This window comes from Stegastes partitus, unplaced genomic scaffold, assembly GCF_000690725.1.
Source record: "Stegastes partitus isolate 25-593 unplaced genomic scaffold, Stegastes_partitus-1.0.2 Scaffold43, whole genome shotgun sequence".
NCBI lineage: Eukaryota > Metazoa > Chordata > Actinopteri > Pomacentridae > Stegastes > Stegastes partitus.
In genome coordinates, this window is record NW_007577774.1 from 614,020 (window position 1) to 635,690 (window position 21,671).

The window sequence follows — 21,671 nt, forward strand, 5'->3', positions numbered from 1 at the left end:
TCTCTCTCTGAGTAGATTCGCCTCACAGGGGCAGGAGGCGCCGCTGTTGTGTGTGTGTGTTTGTGTGTTTGTGTGTGTGTTAGCTCATCATCACATCTCAACCAAGTTCAGCAGCATCGATGCTCCGCGCTGGAAGGATGGAGGAGTTTGTCACGGAGGAAGAGGAGCCGTGGTACGACCAGAGGGACCTGGAGCAAGGTGAGGCTTTCGGCTCTTATTTCTAAGTGTGCACGATCAAAAGGATGTAACAAAGCCCCCATCCGCATTGACAAGAGACAACAGGAGGGGTGGATGGAGCAGGGAGACGGTTGCACTCCTCATAAGACTCGAGTTCATGACATTTGTGAGCCTCTGATTCTCAGTTTGCAGCCCTTCGCCATTATTCTCATCATGTCAGTGGTGTTTCCCAGAATAGTGCTGCTGTCTGCCCGAGTGAACGTTGCCTCTTGTTTCATCTCCTGATCCTTGCAGGGTCACATCTATTCACCCAGACAGTCCTGTCCTCTCTTTTCTCATCAGATTTATCCAAATAAGTGTATTCCCTCTTATTAAAGCATGCATTAATGGTGTTTGTGGCGGTCAAAGGTCAACACAGAAATCTGGGAGGAACAGTGCAGAAGATGTGCAGAATGTTAAAGTTTTTGTACAAGAAAAAAACACAACAAGTAGAGTTTACGCTGTGGATAAAGGCCTCAGCTTGCACATCCAGGCAGGAAATGTATGAGAAATCTAGTGTTTGCCTCCAGTAATGACTTAAATGGATGCACTTTTATCGACGTGGCATCTCAGAGGAGAGCTGAGTGCTCTCTCTCTCTCTGGTGATTGTGTCCTTCTGCAGCGCCGGCCTCGGCATCACCCCATCTCCTGATTACCTGCTGACCCAGAGAATTAAAGCAGCTTTGCGTCTCATCATAGCACAGTCAGAGAGGAGGAGGGCGGCAGGTGGATTTGACTGTGTTTATGTGTGTGTGAGCTGTCAGTGTTTCATCTCGCAGTTATTCAGCATCTAGACTGAAGTCATTAAACCCCCTGGCTGATCTGATTAGGGAGCCCACAGACAAGACCTCCTTAGTCGGGGATCAGAGATTTCAGGGCTTTGGGGTCGGATTGGGAGCATAATTGCCAAACAAGCATCATGCGGCGTTGTGGTCATAGTTGTGTTATTTTAACCCCAGAAATTCACAAGTGCGTTTGGGCAGATGTTGTGGTGCTTCATCTGACATCTGAGGGCCCTGTGATCTCAGAGCGTCACGTGCAGAGGGCAGCAACACACGAGCAAACCTACAGATCATCAGTGCAGTTTGAGAGGCAGTTATTAGATGTATTTTTCCTCCCAGCACATCCTCTTGCTTGTCTCATCCCTGCACATAATTCCGAAATTACATAACTGAGACTCGGCACGTGTAGCAGAAATGGTGCCGTGACTGAGTCGGACCTGGAGGCTTGAAGGCCTCATTATCACTGTGCAGCTCAGGCTGGCGTTCCCTTATCAGTCGTGCATTGTTGAAAGAAAAGAAATCACGGCCTGTTCTCTGCCTCCCTCTGCAGCGATAGAGATGCGCACAGTGTGAACTAATGAAGCTTGTTAAATGTATTAGATAACACAGAGGGATTCTTGCAAATATAGCAGTTTGCACACAGTGTAAATCACATTAAATCCAGTGATGATGAGGCATGCGTGTTCCTGTCATCGCTCACACAACACAGCGCGGTGATAAAAACACTCCATTCATGTCCAGTAATGGATGTCAGTGACTCCCTGTTTCTTCTCATCTTTCCACTCCTCTGCTGTTGTGTTGTCAGAAGCTCCAAGTGCGCAGAGCCAGCAGGATTCTCCTCCTCCTCTTCCTCCTCCTCCTCTTTTTAAGTCCAGCTCGCTTTTTATTCACCAGAGGAGAGATGAATAATTTATGCTTCAAGCTGTGTTGTAAAATATCAGCAACTGTGAAGGTGTTGTCTGTGGTGTGTTTGGGCTCCTGCTGCGCACACGGCTGCAGGTTTGTGTCGACATGATGTGAACTCGAGCAGACGGAACAGAAATATATTGAGGTTACGTCTGCAAGATTCAATGTTAGAATCTTTTTTTATATCCTAAGAAGTAGGCACTGGATTTTGTGCTACATCCTGAGTTAAACTGAATAATTTTAAGAGTCCAGATTTTGTCCAAAAGTGTCATTTGAAGCTCAGCTGCTGCGAATGAAGTACTTGTGTGACAAGAAATCATCTTATTACTGTGAACTGAATGAACTCTTGTGCCCTGAACTCACCTCTTTCTGCTGTTAATGTCCCTCTTCTCCTGTCAGACCTGCACTTGGCTGCAGAGCTAGGCAAGACTCTCCTGGAACGAAACAAAGAGCTGGAGGACTCCCTGCAGCAGATGTACATCAACAATGAGGAGCAGGTGCAGGAGATAGAGGTACAGATTTTACACACACACACACATCCTGTTGATATGCCCGGCATCCTCATCTGAATTTGTTTTGAAGTAATTACTGTAAAGCGTTTGGAAGAAATAGACGAGAAGCATCAGAGCTGTGTGAACATGAAAAGGAAAACGGGAAGTTACTGAATGTGACGCCTCATCACAGCTCAAAGACTTGACTCCCTTTTAGCGAGAAACCTCGCCAAGGATGAGTTTATTCATCTCTAGACACTGGAAACCACTGATGGAATCACATGAAACAAAAACTACATAAAATGATGCAACAGTGCAAGAATGTAAGCTGCAAAATAATTCAATGTTCCAGTATCTCCGAGACCTGAAGGCACAAATTACATACATTTGATAGCTTATTTTATTGTGCTTTCAACTCTAGTAGAAGCAAGAGCTTAATGTCTATTTACATTTTAGATCAGAGGGTTTCTGATGTTTTTGGACTGACATTCCCCAACAGCTTTATGATACAAACTTGAGCAGAACTTAAACAACACCGCTGGCTGAAACCACAAATTTCTCTGTGCAGGAAAAACCCAGACAGACAGATAGGGAGGAATTATTTAACATTCCAGCAATGTATTCACAAACTAGCTACCATGAAAACACCTCTTGACTCCGCACCACCATCTGCAGAGCTTTGATGCATACTCTGCTACATGTGCTGCAGACAGAACTGAGACTCTACTGGACAATTATGACATTTTTTTTCCTGTAATACTCTGTAAAAGAAAGTAAAAAATCTTTTTATGTCAATGCATATTGAATCACATATATGCAGCTACCAATAGATCTGTGATAGGTCAATTTCGGCTGATAATATTGGCCGACTGATGTATCTTTTGGGCTCTAAGCTTGAGCTCCTATGAATTGATTTCATTTACTGTTATTAACTTAAATTGTATATTGCAGCTGAACTGTCAGTTTTAGATCATTTAGTCAATCATCTTTGGTTGGAAATCACCTCTTTAGTTAAACAGTTGAAGATGGATGTAGTTGCTATTTTTTTTCATATTAATCTGAAATGTGTTTCTCTTGCAGTACCTGTCCAAGCAGCTGGAAATGCTGAGGGAGATGAACGAGCAGCATGCAAAGGTGTACGAGCAGCTGGACGTGACTGCCAGAGAGCTGGAAATCACCAACGAGAAGCTGGTGCTGGAGAGCAAAGCCTCGCAGCAGAAAATAGACAGGTGACAGACCGTGACTACGATGTGTAGTCCTCTCTACTGTTAAAAAAAAAAACACAACATGAGGCCTATTGTTGTCATCATCACATACTTTAAGTCACGTATGCACAAACCAACAAGAGGCTCCAAATATCAGGAAGCGGTTTGTGTTTTTGCTGTTAACTCAACCTGAACTTGTTACATGTTTTCCTTCTTTAGAATTTCATAATCAGGGATTAAAGTTGTTTATGAATCACGTCCTGGACTAAAGGCTAAAGAAATGTCTTTCAATGGCCGCCTCTGTTCTTTCTAAATATGCCCGGTCACATTCTTTGTTTGGTAACAGTGACTCGCTGCAGCTTTTACAGAACTGACGAAAGAAAGAGTCGGGTCGCTGTATTAGTGACATAACGGACACAGGACAAACGTTGCTGTGTTTTGTGTGCAGGTTGACTGGCACCATGGAGACGTTGCACGGTCAGGTGGACAGTCTCACGACTCGGGTCGAGGAGCTCAGGACTCTGGAGGAGCTGAGGGTCCACAGGGAGAAGAAGGAACGCCGCAAGACCGTCCACTCCTTCCCCTGCCTCAAGGAGCTCTGCACTGCACCCAGGTCACTGAGAGACAATTTATAACCCACAGCACAGCAACACACTGCAGTCTGGGTGCAGATCAGAGGTTTTATCTGCAGTTTACTACGGTGCTAATAGTAGTTGCATATGCTGCAGCTGACCTGATTATTCTGCAGGACTCCTGGTGCTTTAATTAAAGTGATCTCAAGTGATTATTGCATTACAATTACTGGTGTTATCTGGGCTCTAAAGAAAGTACTGATGGTTGAAGTATAAGTTGTATTTAAGTTAAATTAATTTAGTGATGTGACACTTTTTTCTCAGGTATGAGGATGGTTTCCTGCTGGCCAATCCAGGTAGCGTAGACCTGGCTGAGAGACGGCCACTGGATGAGGAAAACGACCGGCTGAGAGACATCGTGTCGTCCCTGCACTCGGCCATGGCCACAGAGCGGTCGAAGCGGGAGAGCGCCGAGCGGGAGTGCGCCACAGTGCTGCAGGAGTTTGAACGTCTGGAGCAGCGTCTCTTAGGTGCCGAGGGCTGCCAGCTGCGGGTTCAGGAGCTGGAGGCTGAGCTCCAGGAGATGCAGCAGCTCAGGAAGTCCAGGATGTGTCTGATCGGAGACATGGAAGACGGCCTGGAGACGCTGCTCAGTAACGGCCCCGAGACGGACACCCCGGAGGAGGCGGTGGGGCTGGAGGAGGGAGGTGAAGGAGGAGAGGGGACGGGGCAGCAGGGAGGCCCGGTGAGGAAAAGCTGCAGCGACACGGCCCTGAACGCCATCTCAGCTCGGGACGCCTCGGGCAGACGGCAGGGCAGCTACGCCCTCCATGCCAACGGCGTTCGCAAGCGGGGCATGTCCATCCTGCGGGAGGTGGACGAGCAGTACCACGCCCTGCTGGAGAAGTACGAGGAGCTGCTGGGGAAGTGCCGGCGCCACGAGGAGAGTCTGTGCCACGCCGGGGTACAGACCTCGCGGCCCGTCTCCAGAGACCCCTCCATGAAGGAGTACTGCATGGCCTCAGCAGGGCCTTCGACATCCGGGGCCGCCGTGGCCACCCCGCCCACGCCTCCTCAAACGCCCTCCACCCCGGAGGCCCTGGAGGGGATCAGCAGGCAGGTGGAGCAGGTGGACAAGCGGCTGAGCCAGAACACGCCGGAGTACAAGGCTCTGTTCAAGGAAATCTTCTCTCGGCTGCAGAAGACCAAGAGCGACATGAACTCCACCAAGAGCAGAAAGACTCACAAGTGATCATCATAACGGGTACTGATGCTGCACACACTGGAAACGGCCACACAGGACTGATTTATCTTAATTTACCTCACTGTTTTTCAAAGCTTCTTATTTAACTCTTGGCTCGTCTTAACTTTAAGGGTGGACGCCTGTAGTCATGCAGCTGGTGGTGGATGCCTCTTTTTGCCCTCTTGGAAGGAAGCTGTGGGCGGAATAACTGCCAAATGTTTCACCACACAGGGGAAAGATGTTGTTGATGAAATGCCTTTTCTGAGTGACTGTAACCGATGAATAATCAGAGCGGAAGGTTTAGTCGTCATGTAGTGTTTGTAACTGAGACGTACCGATGCAGGAATTAACCGTCGTTTATTTTGTATTTATGCGAAAACGCTGATTTAGCCAAATAAGTAATCTTAAAAGAAAAAAACAAAAAAAAATAAAACAGCAAATCTTTCATTGGCTTTGGAACTGAAAGCATTTAAAGCATGTATCTGTCGAATAACACTAAATGCAAAATGTATCTTTAAAAGCGAGTTCTGAGCAGCGTGAGGTGGTATTTAGGCTGGGGTTTTTTTTGTTGTTGTTCTTTTAATTCACTGGATGGAACAAATCCTTCAAGACAGCTGCTGAAGTTTACTGTATGTAAGTGTTAGATGATATGTGTGTCACGTGGTTACGCTGGTCACTAACGAATGGGTGCCGATGTTTCAGTGGTACAGGGTGCGTTTGAGGCCCTGTGGGGCTGAAAGATCTGCATTTTTGTTTCAGGGACTTGTTGGATCATTTCCTACATGATAAAATAAGCAGTTTCTACACTGTGGTGTCACGTTGTCAACGTTGTTCTTGTAGTAGGTTATTTAAATGCTTTCTGTTGATTAAAATAACAAATGTACTGACCATGTTCTTTTTTGTTAAGGGATCAAAAACGATTTGTTTATGCACAATGGCAGGTTTATAATTTTAGTTTTGGGGTCTGCTACAATATGCTTTAATGTGCAAAAATCACATTATTTTTCCTCACATTCTACATTGCCACAGGATCTTTTTTAACCTTGAAATACTGAGTTTTAGTCTCTTTAAGGTGTCCTCCAAAAAGCCCAGTCTGCTCTGATTGGTCAAAAAAAGTGACACTGGTTAATCCTACATAGCAGGTGTGTGTTTTAGTATCCAAAGCCAAAAGGGCAATACATTTTCACTTCTCCAACAAGGTTGTTTTCAAAAACCTGCCAGGATGCTGTTCTGTTTTGTTCTTAAAGTCCCTAGAATCAGTCCACTTACAAGCAGCGAATAAAAAGCGATATGGCCTTTAAACTCCTCTCATAAGCGTGTTCAGTGTCAACACTGTAAAAACTAGCACTGATGGTATAAAAAGGCAATGTTTTAATTCTTCTCCCTGCAGTGCTCTATGAAGGTCAGCTTTTGACACACCAGTGTTGTAGGTACTTTTGGCACCACAAAAATTGCCATTTTACTCTGTCGCCAGAGCTACTTAGAAAGTGGTATTTATTTTGCTTTTCACGGTATAAAAAGTAATTTTAATTTAAATGAAGGGATTTGTGGCCGTTTTGGTTTTCCATACTTAAGTGAGGAAATGATGGTGGACTGAGAGGCAGCTCCTCATTCTGATTGATGTCGTGCCGAACTAGCCACCAGGCAGGTTTTATGCAAATGTGGTGACGTAAACAAGTAGCAGAAGAAAAGCCTGTACTTCAAATAAAGCATTTCAAGCAGGTATGGTGAGAATAACTCGCTTTGTTGTGGAGTTTGGGCTTCGTAAAATTACAGATCTCTACATTTGCACGCTAAACAACAGGGAAAACCCAAATGGCACAATACCTTTAAGTAAGTGCTCAGGGATGAAGCAGGTTAAACACTGACAACAGGAAAATCTTTGTTTGGTTATAACCAGTCTGAATAAAACAGAACGCACACACGCTCCCAATCTGAACACTTTAATGTGAACACAGGAGATCAGTCAACTGATACAGGTAGCACACATTGAGTCTCACCAAGCCACAGAGAAAAACAACAGTCCATGACACACGAGAGCTGAATGAAGCCAAACAGACAGACGTCATTCACATACTTGTGGAGTGTATAAAAAAAAAAGAACGATAAAACACTTTTATATGGCAGGATGTGTTAACCATCAGTGTCTGGTTGAGGACTGTCTCTGTACTGGTTCAGAAGTCAATTACAAAGTTTCCCCTCAGCGATGTTGAGCACAGAGCGCCGGCGAGTCAGCAGAAGCAGCATGTGGTTGTAAGAGTCTGGAGGCACAGTCAGCAGTGGTAATCTTTAACTTAAAGTAATACAAGGTGAGCGGTTTAACAGTTCCTGTGTTCAGGTCAATGAGAAACACCTCAGACCCACTGAAAAAAAAAAAAAAAAAAGTATCCTCAGGGACAACAGAGGACACACTTGGTGACAGAAAGCCATCAGTACAACCTGGATTCTTACATTTCAAGCTGTTGTGAATGATGTAAAAAGGTGATTTAGTAGTTACGAAAACTACATGTACTGAATGAAGAAGGTGTTTGTAAATAGAGGTGATATCATGGACACCAACATGGAATGGCTTTCACAAATCATCAAACCTGAAATAAAGACATAAGGAATAAATCCTTAGTCCTGATTCCTCGTCCAGGTATTACAAGTTGTGTTAAACAGGCTCACGTGATGGTCTGGCAAATATAGAATGTATTGTGAAGGCAAATGGCTCAACTAGGTTGTTATTTCTTACTAACGGTTGTTGTTAAGGCCACATGGCTGCTAAAAAAAAAAAACTGCCAAAATACCCTGATGAGGAGAGGCACAGCCACAACTAAAGCGAGGGGTCGTGAAGGGTTAGAGGTAATCGCTTCCCCTGTTCTCTCAGCAGAGTCTGCAGGGCGCTAAACTATTTGAAAAAAAAAGAAAAAGAGGTGGCCTGAATTCCAAATAATTTAACACGACCCAAGTACAAATAATCTGCTCAAAGGCTTTAGGAGGGCTGTGTCCATGAGTTGTGTCCAGCAAAGATTGCTCAATGACCGTACAGCGACCATGTGCATACGGCGCTACTGCTTCCTGCACAATGCTGTCCAAGGCAGATTATGGTAATCGTACAAAACAATCTGAAAAATCGAGGGAAAGGAAAGAGGGAAGAAAAGAGAGGAGGATAGGAAATCACATCGCTTTTCAAAGAGAAGCTAACAGATAGTATTTTTTCTTGTTTTTTTTTCCTTTTATAAACAAACCATAACTGGAAAATCTGGATTGTGCACACTGTTTGCTTTCTCCATATTTAATACTTATCAGAACTGCAGGTGCCAACAAATTAAGTGTTACAAATGGGAGGAATGATGCCGTGATTGGAATTTAGAAAGAGAAAATGATACCAGGGGGGCTGATGGACGGAGAGAGCAAAAGCCTAAAACAACACACGATCCAGAGAGAAATCACGGAATGACAGCAAGAAAAGGAAAGCGGGACAAAGCAGAGGAAGACGTAAATGGAATGCGCGAGCGAGCGAGCGGCAAATTAGTCTTTCCAGTCTTTCTTGATAGTGAGGCTCCACTCCCAGGAGAGGTGGTCGTGTTTGTCGTCGTCGGTAAACTTAGACTTGATGTTGTAGGTGCCGCGGGCCAGCATCCCTTTGGGCGATTCCTCCATGGTGGTGAGGAACTCGTATTCCTCGTTTGGTCTGGGGCCGTAGCTGCCCACCATGTAGTCTGACTTGTCAACTGGATGTTAGAAAGAGGAAGAGGAAAGGGATTTAGGAGATTTTTTGAAGATAATATGAACATTATTAGCTCCAGATTACAGAAAGTGCATGCTACTGTCTGTGCTCAGTTAACCAGTTTAGAATTTATTCCTGTCTCATGCATGCACTGATAATAATATGCTATAACAGGTACAGCAAAAAAAGTTCTCCACAAATCTAAATCTATAATATGGTCTGCAGCTTTACCACTTACTAAGTAGGGCCTTTTAACAAGTACTAAATGGGGGTTTCACATCAGGACAATTAGGGAAATAATAAGCACTGTTAATGTTTATTAAACATGAAGTTACAGTCATCAGTTTAGCACAGATATGTAAAACAAGGAAAAAGCAAACTTTGCTGGCCTATTTCTTACATTCTCAGGAGGCCTCTGATCATGGCCTGCTTGTACAGCTCAACAATGAGTTATAACTCAATGCAGAAAGCCAAAGGAAGATCCTGGTAACATGGGATGTCAAAATCCACACAAAGAACTGCAGATTAAGGTAAAATGAAGCCACTGGAGCAGCCTTACCTTTAACTCCTTTCCTGAATGATTGCTGAATGTACTTCAGGCCTGACACGATCTCCTTATTGACCTGCAAATGGCAACATTCATTATATTCTGCTGAACACTTTCACATTTCAGCAGCAGTTTATTGCAACTGCAGTAAAATAAGAAAAACAAAACAGTAACAGCAGTAACTGTCGAAGTGGTGGCTTTGACAACGAGCAGACTCTCGTACCTTGAAGTTGATCTTTATTCTGTATTCAACTCCCTCCTTCAGCACAAATGGGTTCTTCTTGAAGCCTTCCAGGTCTCCTGTCATGGAAAAGCAACACAGTAGAAAAACAAAGTCAAGTGAGAGTAAAGGCTGCCAAGAGATGCAGCATAACATCTGCTTGGAACACTTCCAAGTCCTTTTTTGGGGTTTCAGAAAAGTGCACAGCAGAATAATTGTTCTTAAGAATTTGGATTTTCTCCACCTTGTAGTAACACTAACGACCACCAGGGGGCAAAGCGCCTCAAGAGCTCTGCTGTAGCTCAGTGTGACCACTGGGGGGAGGGAGGCAGGAGTGTCACCAGGAAATGGCTCATTAACCCACTAACACGAGAGTCTTGTCATTTCTAATTAGACTAATGACCCAGCAGGCCATTTGGACCATATCTGCACACAAGGATGGCAGTGATTACTGTTTACAATTAATATTACCATGAGACAATTCTTCCAGTTTGTTTGTATGGCAGCTGCCTGAATGAGGCTTTTCCCTCTGTGTGCTGAAGTGCAAAATCTTTCAGATGACAACTATACATGATTTGTTTTCCCCTCTAAATTCTTCTGGTGAGCTTTGTTTAGCCTCCCGCCTCACACACACCAAACTTCCATATCTGCTCCACTTACCCTGCAGGTCAAGGACCAGAGGTTGTGGCGCCGTCTCACACAGCAGAGTCATTCGCGTCACCTGAACGTTGGGGGCGCCGGGATCTGAGACTGAGGGGAAAAAGAAGTCACCACATTAAAAATCAGGAACCTGCAAAACGTTTAATATCCCTTAAATTGTTTTTACTTTCAAACACTGAAAGAGTAGGCGTCACCGTTTTATACAGTACCTTGTATAATGATTTACAATTACCAATAAAACATTTTAGTACCTTCCCTATTTCTTCACCATTGTCTAACAAAACAACAATTGTAAAGTGTTAAAGGTGTGTTAAATATGTGACTCTATTGGCTATAGGGCTGTGAGACATTTCTGGACTAACATGGATATTTGTAGCAGCTCTGAAAAACCGCACATGGAAGCCTGACGTTGGTCCTCACTTCTAAGATGGTTTAATTACATGGTACGAGGATCTACATGACTGCTTTTCAGTTAATCAAAGTGGTTCAACAATTGAGCCTTCACCACAAAAGGTTTATCTCGCAAAACGCCTGCTTCCGAATCAACCGCTTCTTAGAGTATGTGGTTAACTTGTGCCAATTTTGTGACTGAACAACAAAGTCAGAACTTCTGTTTATTAGCGGTTTCCAAATCTTTCACAATCTGATCTTTTCATTTCTACTTTACCAAAAAGGATCTGGCTCAACTTCTTCATTTGTTCAGTTATTCGAAGCTTCTGAAATGAAAAGGACTTCTAAATGTACATACGGAGACTGTTGTTCCAAAAATATCTATACTGTTACCAACATACTGCATGAGATCTATTTAGGATTTCTTCTTTCCGTTATGACGAGCATACCTGGTTTCACAGTTGTATGAAATATTATAGTTATGTCACCGAGTAATGTCGGTGTCAGCACAACTACTACTTCCTTTAGTTACTATCTGGGTGGCCGCTGGGTTAAAACTACTGCAAACAGGCGTGTTGTCATGCCTGTGGTGAATGCTTTCTGCAGTGCCTTAGCAAAGTTTATAGTTTGACACCAACATTTCTATTATGCTTCAAATGTGCACTGGGTCCAAATATAGCTTATCGGTTTCCTTTGCTACTATCGGTCCTGAAAAACTATATTACACGATTCCGATTTTGAACGTGCTACTTTGCCGTGAATAAAATAACCCCCCCTTTTTTTATATATTTTACAAAATGCCATATGGCCAAAATTAAGATAAGGTATACCAACAACAATTTAAAAAAAAGAAGACAAATAATCTGTTTAATCATTTGATGACAACTTTCAGAGTTGCTAAACTGTTTTCACAACAAATAAATGAGGTTCAATATCCTTCTTTATTGACAGAACAAACACACAGAGCAACAACTTTTAGAAAACGTGAAGGATCCACAAAGACACACACATAATACACTTTTAAAGACGTAACCTACAACAAGATTATTGTACTGGTAAATGAAATCAAAATGCATAAATGTCTGCTTATGTATGCGTGTTAGGTAGAATGAGAGTTCCGTTTGTTTTAGAGGTTGATCAGGATGATCAACAACTATCACTGACCTGTTACAACGCCAGCACCGCCCAGCAGTGCCTCCTTGTACTTGCGCAGACTCTCGTCATCTTTGTCCAGCTCCTGGATCTCCTGTAAGCTCTTCTGGGCGGGAGGTTTGTAGTTGACCGCGGAGTCGGCCTCTTCATTGGCTGCTGCAATCGCTGCCAGCTGCTCTGGTGTAGGATCCTGCTCTGCCATGGCGTGCTAATCACAGCAAGAAAGTGACAGCAGAGAGGAAGGGTTAGATGACAGGAATAAAAAGTAATAAGGACTGATGGCAGATCACTTCCCTTTTTACTCTCGCTTTAATTAAATCTACATGTGAAGCCAAACAGTCCTTGGATATTAGACATCCGGTTGCTGGAAGATTATCATGGATTACTTATCCAGAGGGAAACCTCAGTGAACTTTGACCTGAGGGCGCTGGCAGTCTGAACCAGCCGCTCATGTAGAAAGAAACGGTATAAATCAAAGCCAATTCAATTATGTTTGGTGTGACTTGCAACAAGACCTACAAGCTCTACAATATCCAATAAAGAAAACAAGGTACTTTAAAGTAACTTTGACATCTGTCCACAGACCATGCTGTGGAGAGTTTCTGATTTATGTGTACACAGACAGCTGGCAGGTATACTTCACAGCAAACAGCTCTTGATGAAATAAGTCTAGAGACTGTCATGTAGTGTGGGTTTACAAGTGCACACACGCTATCAGACAAAAGCCAGGGCACTCTAGTCCTCACAATCTACCCTGTGTGGAGCCAGTTTCCCTAAAGCCTCAGCAGTGACACACAACAGAGGCCGGTGGTCTAAAAAGCTGATGATTATCTGAGCTCCAGGCTTCTCTTTTCCCCCCCTCCTCCACCACGAGCTGCTGTTAGGCTTCAGCAGAGGAAACAAGTGAAAAACAGCAGAGCTAGCATGGCTACTACACCCAGCTGCCCTGTCACACCACAGTCACTACCGATTAGAGGCGAGGACGCTGATTCTGAGCAGGCGTTGTAGCAGCAAAGCATGAAGATCACTGTCATTTACTGACAATATACAGGTGCTTTGAGATAAGAAAAAAATAAAGTGTTATCCATTCATAACATCTGGTGCACATGTGCTGGGCGAAGCCTGTGCAAAGCTAATCAACACCTGCAAGCTGGATGACGGTATGCTCGTAACACTTGCGTGCGGTCTGTTTACGTCTTGTTCCACCTGCAGTTCTCAAAGAACCGACGACGCAAATCACCCAAATGGTCTCAGAGCTGTTCTCAAAGCCGAAATATACAGAATGTCCTTGTTGAGACAGTGTTGATCCACCAGGCAGAATCAAAATCACAACAGCCACAGATTTTTTTTCACGAAATTAGGAGAAGCGATACTGCAGAGGAATGTCAAATAAGCAACAAAGTCCTCCTTGGGGTCAGTCACGTTTAGTTTATTTATTAATCTGACCTTCTTTTTTTTTTTTGCCTCTGACAAAACATTCCTCTGAGCGAACAAACAAGCACGCCCTCAAACTTCTCATCCTAGATGGTTGCAACATTTGCATGCTGAAAGAACTCTGCTTCCTGCATTACAGAGAATTTAGCCAAGCGTTCATCTACGGTGTCACAATGCACAAAAGACCACATCACAGTTAAAATGACAAGTGTATCGAAGCTACGGCGTTAAAAAAATGCGATCAAATCTACATAACCATCCTAACTAAAAAAAAAAGAAAGACTGTAATGCAAACTGCTTCTCTATTCAACTCTATTTACTCTTGTCATAAAGGTACTGTAAATCATTCACACATTACAATTCACTCAGGCTCTTTTTTTTTCTACTCCAAGTCAGTTTAACGTGGAAGTAAAATGTCACCATAAATCAGCACAGGTAAGCTAACAAATCACTCAAATTCAAAGAAAGCCCCCAGATGATAAATAGAACCAATGACACCTCCTGAGACCAGCTTCACCTGCTCAACACAGGAGGATACACTAAAAACATACACTCAGACAAAATGTTCAATCTGACTAATAACAATAATTCACACGACTGCAAACAGACAACACAAAAACCGGTTTGCTGCTCTGCCTCCGAGTCCAACTCTCGGCTCTATTGTGCCTCCATATACAGTTGGGTATTGGCCAAGCAGGAACTGAGAACACAGCAGTGTTTTTTTGTTTTTTTTTCCTCAAATGGGGCCTCTGTGTTCCCAATAAAAGCACAAATTCCTTTTCTGCCAATAGTGTGTTTTGGCTGGTCAGCTGTGTCAGAGTGTTTGGCGATCGGAGCGAACGAGAGAAAGGAAAACAGGACTGGATAGCACAGTGATGCGGTCATATCATTCTTTGACTATCAAGAAACAGGTTGTTTTTCTCGCTTCCTCTACTCGACTCTTGTTGTACTCCTTGTGACTCCCTTGCAGCGAGCTGCAGAGCGACTGCAATATGCCAAAATCATCACACAGGACTAAGTGCTCAGTCAAATAAAACTGACATGTTTCTCCTCTGAAAACTGCTCTGAGAAGCACTTCAAAACTTTCCCTTTCATAACCTCCAAATGTGAATTTTGCTCGGTTTGTTAATACACAGCAGAAGAGAGTCCACCGCTGCGCAATATCAATCAGAAGTTTGTCACCTTACAGTAACGGCAACAGTAGATTATTTGTACTAAAAATCTAAATCTAACAGTTTAGATTTGATGTATTAAAAATACAAGCCCCACAGTAGTAACTCAATGCAAAAAACGTCAGCAAACCTTTCATCGGATTCACATCTTTTTTTTTTTAAATTCATGACAGTCTCAATCCTCCTCAACACGGAGGACACCGATGTTGCTCAAATTTCTGAGGAGATTTTCTGTCATTTGTCAATGACACATGTTTCAGCTGTCCTTTGCTGGAGGGGTTATGCTGCTCTACCTTACTCTTCAAAAAAAAAAAAAAAAAGGTGTGTTCTACTGGATTCCAGTCAGGTGACATAGTTTTTACTTTGTCCTTTATAAACTCTTGTGTAATCTTGGCAGCGTGGTTTGAATCATCATTGTGCTGGAATATCTTTTATCTGTCACGGATCTGGTGACTTGTCAGTAAATCTTCTGGTACATTCATCGGCATTCCGTATGCTATTTATAAATGTCAACACCTTTTGCACTCATGCTGCTCATGAGTCATGAGTCTCATCTCAACCAAACCGTTTGCTCCCAATATCCAGCAGGCCTCTTGTCATGTTCTTTAACAAAGTTTCATCCTGCAGGATTGTGCCAAAGGGAGAGCCGGGGCGTTATTTTTGGATGCCGTTTGCAGGGATTGATGTCAAACAACGCCCTTAACACTGTCTGAGCTGTCACAGAAACCCCAATTTCTATTGATAATCCCGGTACAAAGTCTGAAGTGCTCACCTGTCTGGTTTTCAGAGCTAGATTGTGTAAGTTGTGAGCTGTCCTGGCAACTTTTTCCATGTTTCATGATGCAGACATGCAGGAAGACACACCCCATTGGTCCATAATTAAGTTGACCGGTCAGTTCATATAGTAAGGCTAATTGGAAATTCACAGGATTTCCAACATGTGTATCACAAGTGTATTTACTTTTACTGCATTGCGTTTCTACTGTGGGGACTCTATTTTCAGCAAAGTGTTTCTAAAGTATTTATTAAGAAACTTAATTGTATGGCAGCATGTGTGTAAGAACTTTTGCTTCCTTAAGAGTTTTGTTGAAATATGGTGGAAATAATTTCAAAAACTTGTCTCAAGTCGTATGAGTGCATTGGCTGATCAGAAATATGACCAAAATTAATGCAGAGAACTATGTTGACTCACTGTATTGATTCAGGCTGTATTCATGTCTTAGTGTGAATAAGCCACTGCAGTTTCCCCGAGGTCTTCCACTGTCAACAACACCGCATTTACCAATGTTAGCACGAACAATTGTTTCCAAGTGTGTTGTGCAATGTCTGCAGACAACCACATCACTGAGAGATGCCATCTTAATCAAGTATGAAATTGTTGATTCAGCAAATTAAAGGCCTACTGGCTCCACAAAATAGATTACTTTAAACAATACTGACATCACCACCCTCATAATGATACCCATTTTTTTCTGGCTAGAACAATGGGAGTTGTGGCTAAGTGGCTACATACTAAGCTGACAGGAAAAAGCCCTGTCATTGTTAAGCCTGCTGGGAATCAACACTGAGGTCATGGGATCAGGCAAACAAACTCTGGATGTGCTGGCGAACCTTTTCACCTCAATCTCCTAACCTTCACCTGCACAGTCCTGCATGCAGCTCTCTCCCACAGGAGGATAATCAGTTTGCTTGGCTGGACTAAGCAGCACAAATTTACAGAAACACAAGGCTCGGCAGCAGCTGAGGCTTGAGATTAGGCCTGTTCCTAAGCAACAACGCTGTAAGCAATACGATTATTGAAAGGTGGGATTATGGTTAACAAGGCATTCAGGGACAGGAGAGGAAAAGTGTTTGGAGGTGTCAGTGCTGAGAGGATTCTCTTGAAAAGAGTCATTAGTGCCATCGAGATGTTACTGAAGATAGCTAATCAGGGACCAGGGAATCCCTGAGGGATGAGACGGGCTTTATGAGTGGGCTGTGTGGTCGGTGAGCGAGGTCAGTGTAGAACTGGGAGGTACTGTGAATGATAACGACACTGACATAGTGACAGGAAATTAGATAATGTTGGGGAGTTTTGGTTATCATAACAGTGTGATATATATCAATATAGTCGTGTAAAATGCTTGTTGCCTATCTTTGAGGCTGCATTACACTTAACTGATGAAGCATTCTGTATCAGACTTTTAGCTTCATGAAAAAATGCAAATCAATTTGAAAAAAAAAAATGAAACTCACAAATACTATAGAAGTTAAAAAACTTCCAGTAAAAAAGGTTCTCATTTACATTAAAAAAAAACTATCAATAAACTCAAAAGTCATCATTTTACATTAAACTATGAAAAAGCTGTAAGTCACAATTTGGGGTTAAAGATCATTATTACCGAAACAAGCTTCAAGTCAATATAAAGAGGAGAAAGATCTGAAATAATCATATGAGCTGCGCTGAGAGTCATTTGTAATGCAACAGATGCTTTGTGTTCTTCACTGCAGGTCTGCGGCAACACAAGACGAGAACCAACTAAAATATATCAAAGTGTACAGCAGAAAAAAAACAAAAAACTTGCAAACTGGAAACCCTGAATGTATCGCTGCTCAGCCACGTCAATACAAAGTTTACAGCTTCTATTCTTCCCACAACTGGAATCTCAGAAGTATTTAATTAGCAAGTTTCTCCAGTGATAAGGCAGTAGGCATATGGCAGCCAGACTGACCAAAACAGGAGTTTTGTTAAATACAGCTGCTTTACTGATAAATCGAGAAGTGGAAGTCTTAAAGCTCACACTTTACACCCTGAACTAATGTAACATGGAACAAAGTACACATTTCCCTCAGAGACCACGACAGGACATGAAGTGAGCGAGAAACCTTTGCGAAGTGACATTTAGCTCCTGGCTTCACCTCTCTATTGAAGGTGTCGCTCACAGATCTACAGCTGCTTTGATCCTCTCTGGTCTCTGTTAGGAGTCTCTTTCATGCACCACTCAGTGAACCTGAGACCTTTGGCTTTGTCCTTTTGACCCACGCGATTTTCCTGTCATGCTGCTTTAATAGTAGCTTATCAGGTACAGGGGCAGTGCTCATTTTCATTCCTTTGCTCACTTTAAGTTGTACCGATAAAACGATTCTGCAACCGGAGCTGTCGTAACGCCCACATCCTGTATTCAGCACCTTTGAAAACACACTGAAACACTTGTCATGCACACAAATGATGAGAATTTCATGCAAATTAAATAACATTTGCATCAAGCTTTAAAACTGTTCTTTGCACTATCATCTTTGTGTTTATCTTAGTTTCTCCTCAGTTATCTGAGTAGAAAGGAGTGTTTGAATAAATCAATATATTTTTAAACTTAAAAAAAAAAAAGGAAAAAAGATTAAGGAATGCACAATATAAGGTACAATATGAACACGTGTCTATATGGTGCATCTACATTATGCCATTGCGTATAGCGTATAGTTGATGTAAGACTGACTAACAGCAGCACATTAAGTGGAGTGAGGATGCGTTGCATGTCAGGCTGAAACGAGGCCCTTTTGTCTGTCAAGAACTTACTGCAAACTTCCTCTTTGAAGCGAGACCTAAATGAATCATATCCTTTAGCGCGCTAAACCACACCACTGCACACTTGAAGAACAACTCATCATCTTAATGCTGATCTATAATGATAATCCTAACTACCATTTTTTGATGTAAGGTATAAATGCAAAAGGACTGGTTGGATGTTATGTTGGTAGATAAAATCCTGCTGGTTCCACCAAGATGAGGATGTAGCGCTAAACATACAAACACTTTGAGGAAGTGTTGCACTAAGGGTTCTTGGCAGAGCTGATGCAATGCAGAGGAACCCAGTCTTAACAGAAATATACAAGGACGTGAAAAAAAAAAAAAAACTGGAATGCAGAGAGATGAAAATTAGGGAAGGAGCAGACTAGTAAATGTGTTGTGGGTTTATGTTTATTGCTTAAATGAAATCTGGTGGCCAAAGAGCTGTTTAACTGCCAAGAGAAAGTCTGCAGCGTTTCACAGACATCGGGTACGTCTACAATGAAGATTAATCTGGCCGAAAAATAAAACGAGCAACAGCGAGAGGAGGCTGTGAGGGATAAAGAAACAAAACATGACTCTATCCCAGGAAGAACCAGAACAAATAGGAAGCTTTAAAAATAGCCAATGAGAAATCCCTGCGTACAGCAGCAGGAAGCTGCGAGTGAATGGGAGAGCCAAGGTGCCAGCTGAAAGGTCAGGGCTTATTCCCCTGCTCGACAGGAGTTTCAGCAACATGCCCAGATTCAGTCTGCCTCCCTGGGCAACAGTCTCGTTGGAGTTAACACACTCTACACAATGCTGGATTATGGCTGCATGAGGGTTTTCTCCAGGGACCATGTTATACAATAGACCGTGTGAACATGCTGCAGGAGAATCCACCACAAATGATTTAAAAAGCAAAATTCTGGAGCAAAAAAAAAAAAAATCTAAAATTGGAATTGATGCTGTTGACAGACAGTCCTTAATAAAAAGGACCACCATATCTGAGTGAAGCAGCTTCTCAGGGCTGCTGTTGAAGCTGAGGAAGGCTTCGCTCTGGCTGAGGAGGACCAGACAATGTGAGAAGGAAAGACTGATACTAGCACACAGAGTTCTGTGTGGAGCGGCTGGCGAGCATCCCTGCATCTACTCCCCTGAGAAGCTCAACTAAAATAGGAGAGGCCTTGGCCGTGATCTGCCGTGGTTGGCTCAGAGTGACCACTAGAAAGTGTTGAGCACGGATAAGAAAGGATGGTGATGATATAATACACAAAAACCACATTGTAACCTGCAGATTGAGTATTTTACTTGATTTAGCAATTTAAAAAGTGAGAAGTACGAGCTATTTCGGACAACATTTTACAGCTTGAGCTTTTGCTTTTTACTCTTTACTGCTTACTGTGAGCTGCCACACACATGCTTGAAGATTCTCAGGGAAAAAACACAATAAAAATGTCACACATTGACCCTTCATTGTTCAATTCTAGCTCTTTAGGTCTACCAGCTTAACCAGAGAGGAAAAAGAAGCTGCAACATTAGACATCCGGCCGCCACTGCAGGGTTGTACATTTTTTTTCAACTGAAAATGAAAAAGTTCATGACAGAAACATACTATTAGACAAGTTTCTCCCAACTTCTACAAGGGAAAAACACAGATTCCCCTTAGGCTATTAATCTCTCTCACACACACAAAGGAAGGAAAAGGAGGATTCACGGGTTGGGTGATCTCTCAGAGAAGGCAGCAATTGAGCCAAGCACACGGCTTAACTACCACACAGGAGTTCTCGGCCACTGGAAGCTAATTTGATGTCGGTAAATGTGATGTAGGTGCACTTGACTGCGGGAGCCGTCAAAAAAAAAAAAAAGAAGCCAAAATGGAGGCTGGTTTTCTGTGTGAGCCAATTCAAACTGAAAGACAGCTGAGTTCCAGGAAGTGGCAGAAACTGTTCCTCATACGGCACATGATAAGTCGGACACGTTGAGAAAAGTTGATAAAAAAATTTTGCTCATTTAACTGAACTTTCGCTTCGCCGGTCAATGCATCGGTTCACTGCGTGTGTATTTAAGCGCATCGGATGACATTTTAGTTAGCTAACGGTCAACACAGGCAGCTAAAACTAGGCTCAACACCCGGAACTTCACAACTACCGAGCTGCTACACCCGTCACCGAAGGCGGTTAACTTTATAACTAACCAATAACTACTTTGAGACATTAATATCGCGGTAACATGATAAAAGCATGTAAAAAAAAAAAACAGAAAACAAAAACAAATTCAGAAAGTTTAACAAAATGCCACCCTTCAAAAGTCACGTACATGCGCCAAGTTAGTCACTATTTCCGTATCAAGTGCGGAAACGCGTTAGAATTTCGCCATAGCAGCTTGTTGAAAGGCTAAAACTGGTTATTCGAAGAGTTTATGCAGTGTTTTTAATCAACTCTTACCGTTACAGTGCTTGCTGGCTGGGACAGTCTGCTGTGAATGAGAGTGAAGTGAAGCTGCAGGAGGAAAATCTGAGCCAAAAGCCGCTGACAGACACCACGTCCGGCCCGGCGCCTTCAAAATAAAAGCAGGCTTCAATCGGGATACACAATTAAATTTAGAAAATATAAATTCAACACGTTTTTCTTGGGATACATCTTCCAAAAGTCTTCTTTACGATATTAATTTAATTTCTTTTTTTTTTTTTTATCGCTGTTTACTGAAGTAAAATTTTACATTGTATTACTTGTATTTCTGCCCCTTTATATTTACACTTACTTACTTATAGCATTAAGTCATTTTTGCTACATGCAGTGATTTTTGTTTATGACACATGTTCTGTCCTGTCATGGCTTTTGTTGGTTTTGAATAAAATAAATAAATACATTTAAAAAAAATGCAATGTTCTTCTATTACATTCCTTCTGTCTGGAGTTGGGAGAACAATAAAGTCGACTTGACTTCAACTACGAAAACCTAAACGGAAGCTGTACGTGTTCTCAAGTTCAACTTTTTACATCCGACCAAATGCTTCTAGAAAAAAATGCGCTGCGACAGGCGCGGACTTGTAGTTTTTTTTTTTTTTTTAAGGCGATCTGGACATTTTACTTTACACTCTGTTCATTTGAGGTTACTTTTGACTCATTCATAGTTCACCTCCAGAACATCGACACATGAACTGCAGGAGTTTCTATCCTGGAGAGTAAAACAGTGCAGGACTTTGTAAGTCAAAGGCGTGGCGAGCAGGTCCTGACTAAAGTACATTTCAAAACCCAGCGGGCTGAAAAATCAAGTTGGTATTACTGTCGATCATAATGAGCAGGACGCCATCTAGTGGCTGTATTATAGCAGTCTTTTACAACTGTATACTGTAGGCTGAGCCTTGCTCTGAACCCATCTCCCAGTATTATCTGTTAATAATATATATGAAAAGTATAATTCATCAATCTGCTGTAAAGCAGC

The 21,671-nt window shown here is 42.6% G+C and overlaps 2 protein-coding genes across 2 annotated transcripts; one reads left to right on the plus strand and one right to left on the minus strand.

Annotated features, from left to right (window-relative positions):
• Positions 1-119: 119 nt before the first annotated feature.
• Positions 120-6,303, plus strand: cdr2l (cerebellar degeneration-related protein 2-like). Its single transcript, XM_008305504.1, has 6 exons — positions 120-198; positions 2,304-2,416; positions 3,476-3,624; positions 4,049-4,213; positions 4,497-5,220; positions 5,269-6,303. The coding sequence occupies exons 1-6, from the start codon at positions 120-122 to the stop codon at positions 5,422-5,424; spliced, it is 1,386 nt and encodes a 461-aa protein (XP_008303726.1). The 3' UTR covers positions 5,425-6,303.
• Positions 6,304-7,342: 1,039 nt separating this feature from the next.
• Positions 7,343-20,776, minus strand: arhgdia (Rho GDP dissociation inhibitor (GDI) alpha). Its single transcript, XM_008305516.1, has 6 exons — positions 20,673-20,776; positions 12,109-12,304; positions 10,555-10,644; positions 9,898-9,974; positions 9,687-9,750; positions 7,343-9,131 (listed from the first exon to the last, which is right to left on the minus strand). Exons 2-6 carry the CDS (start codon positions 12,296-12,298, stop codon positions 8,929-8,931), a joined length of 624 nt encoding a protein of 207 aa, XP_008303738.1. The 5' UTR covers positions 12,299-12,304; positions 20,673-20,776; the 3' UTR covers positions 7,343-8,928.
• Positions 20,777-21,671: the final 895 nt, after the last annotated feature.

Coding starts and splice junctions, on each gene's coding strand:
- cdr2l (XM_008305504.1), top strand. CDS start 120: ATGCTCCGCGCTGGAAGGATGGAGGAGTTTGTCACGGAGGAAGAGGAG. Junction 199..2,303: donor CCAGAGGGACCTGGAGCAAG/GTGAGGCTTTCG, acceptor TTCTCCTGTCAG/ACCTGCACTTGGCTGCAGAG. Junction 5,221..5,268: donor GGCCTTCGACATCCGGGGCC/GCCGTGGCCACC, acceptor TCCACCCCGGAG/GCCCTGGAGGGGATCAGCAG.
- arhgdia (XM_008305516.1), bottom strand. CDS start 12,298: ATGGCAGAGCAGGATCCTACACCAGAGCAGCTGGCAGCGATTGCAGCA. Junction 9,751..9,897: donor GAATAAAGATCAACTTCAAG/GTACGAGAGTCT, acceptor TGCCATTTGCAG/GTCAATAAGGAGATCGTGTC. Junction 9,132..9,686: donor ATTCAGGAAAGGAGTTAAAG/GTAAGGCTGCTC, acceptor TCTAACATCCAG/TTGACAAGTCAGACTACATG.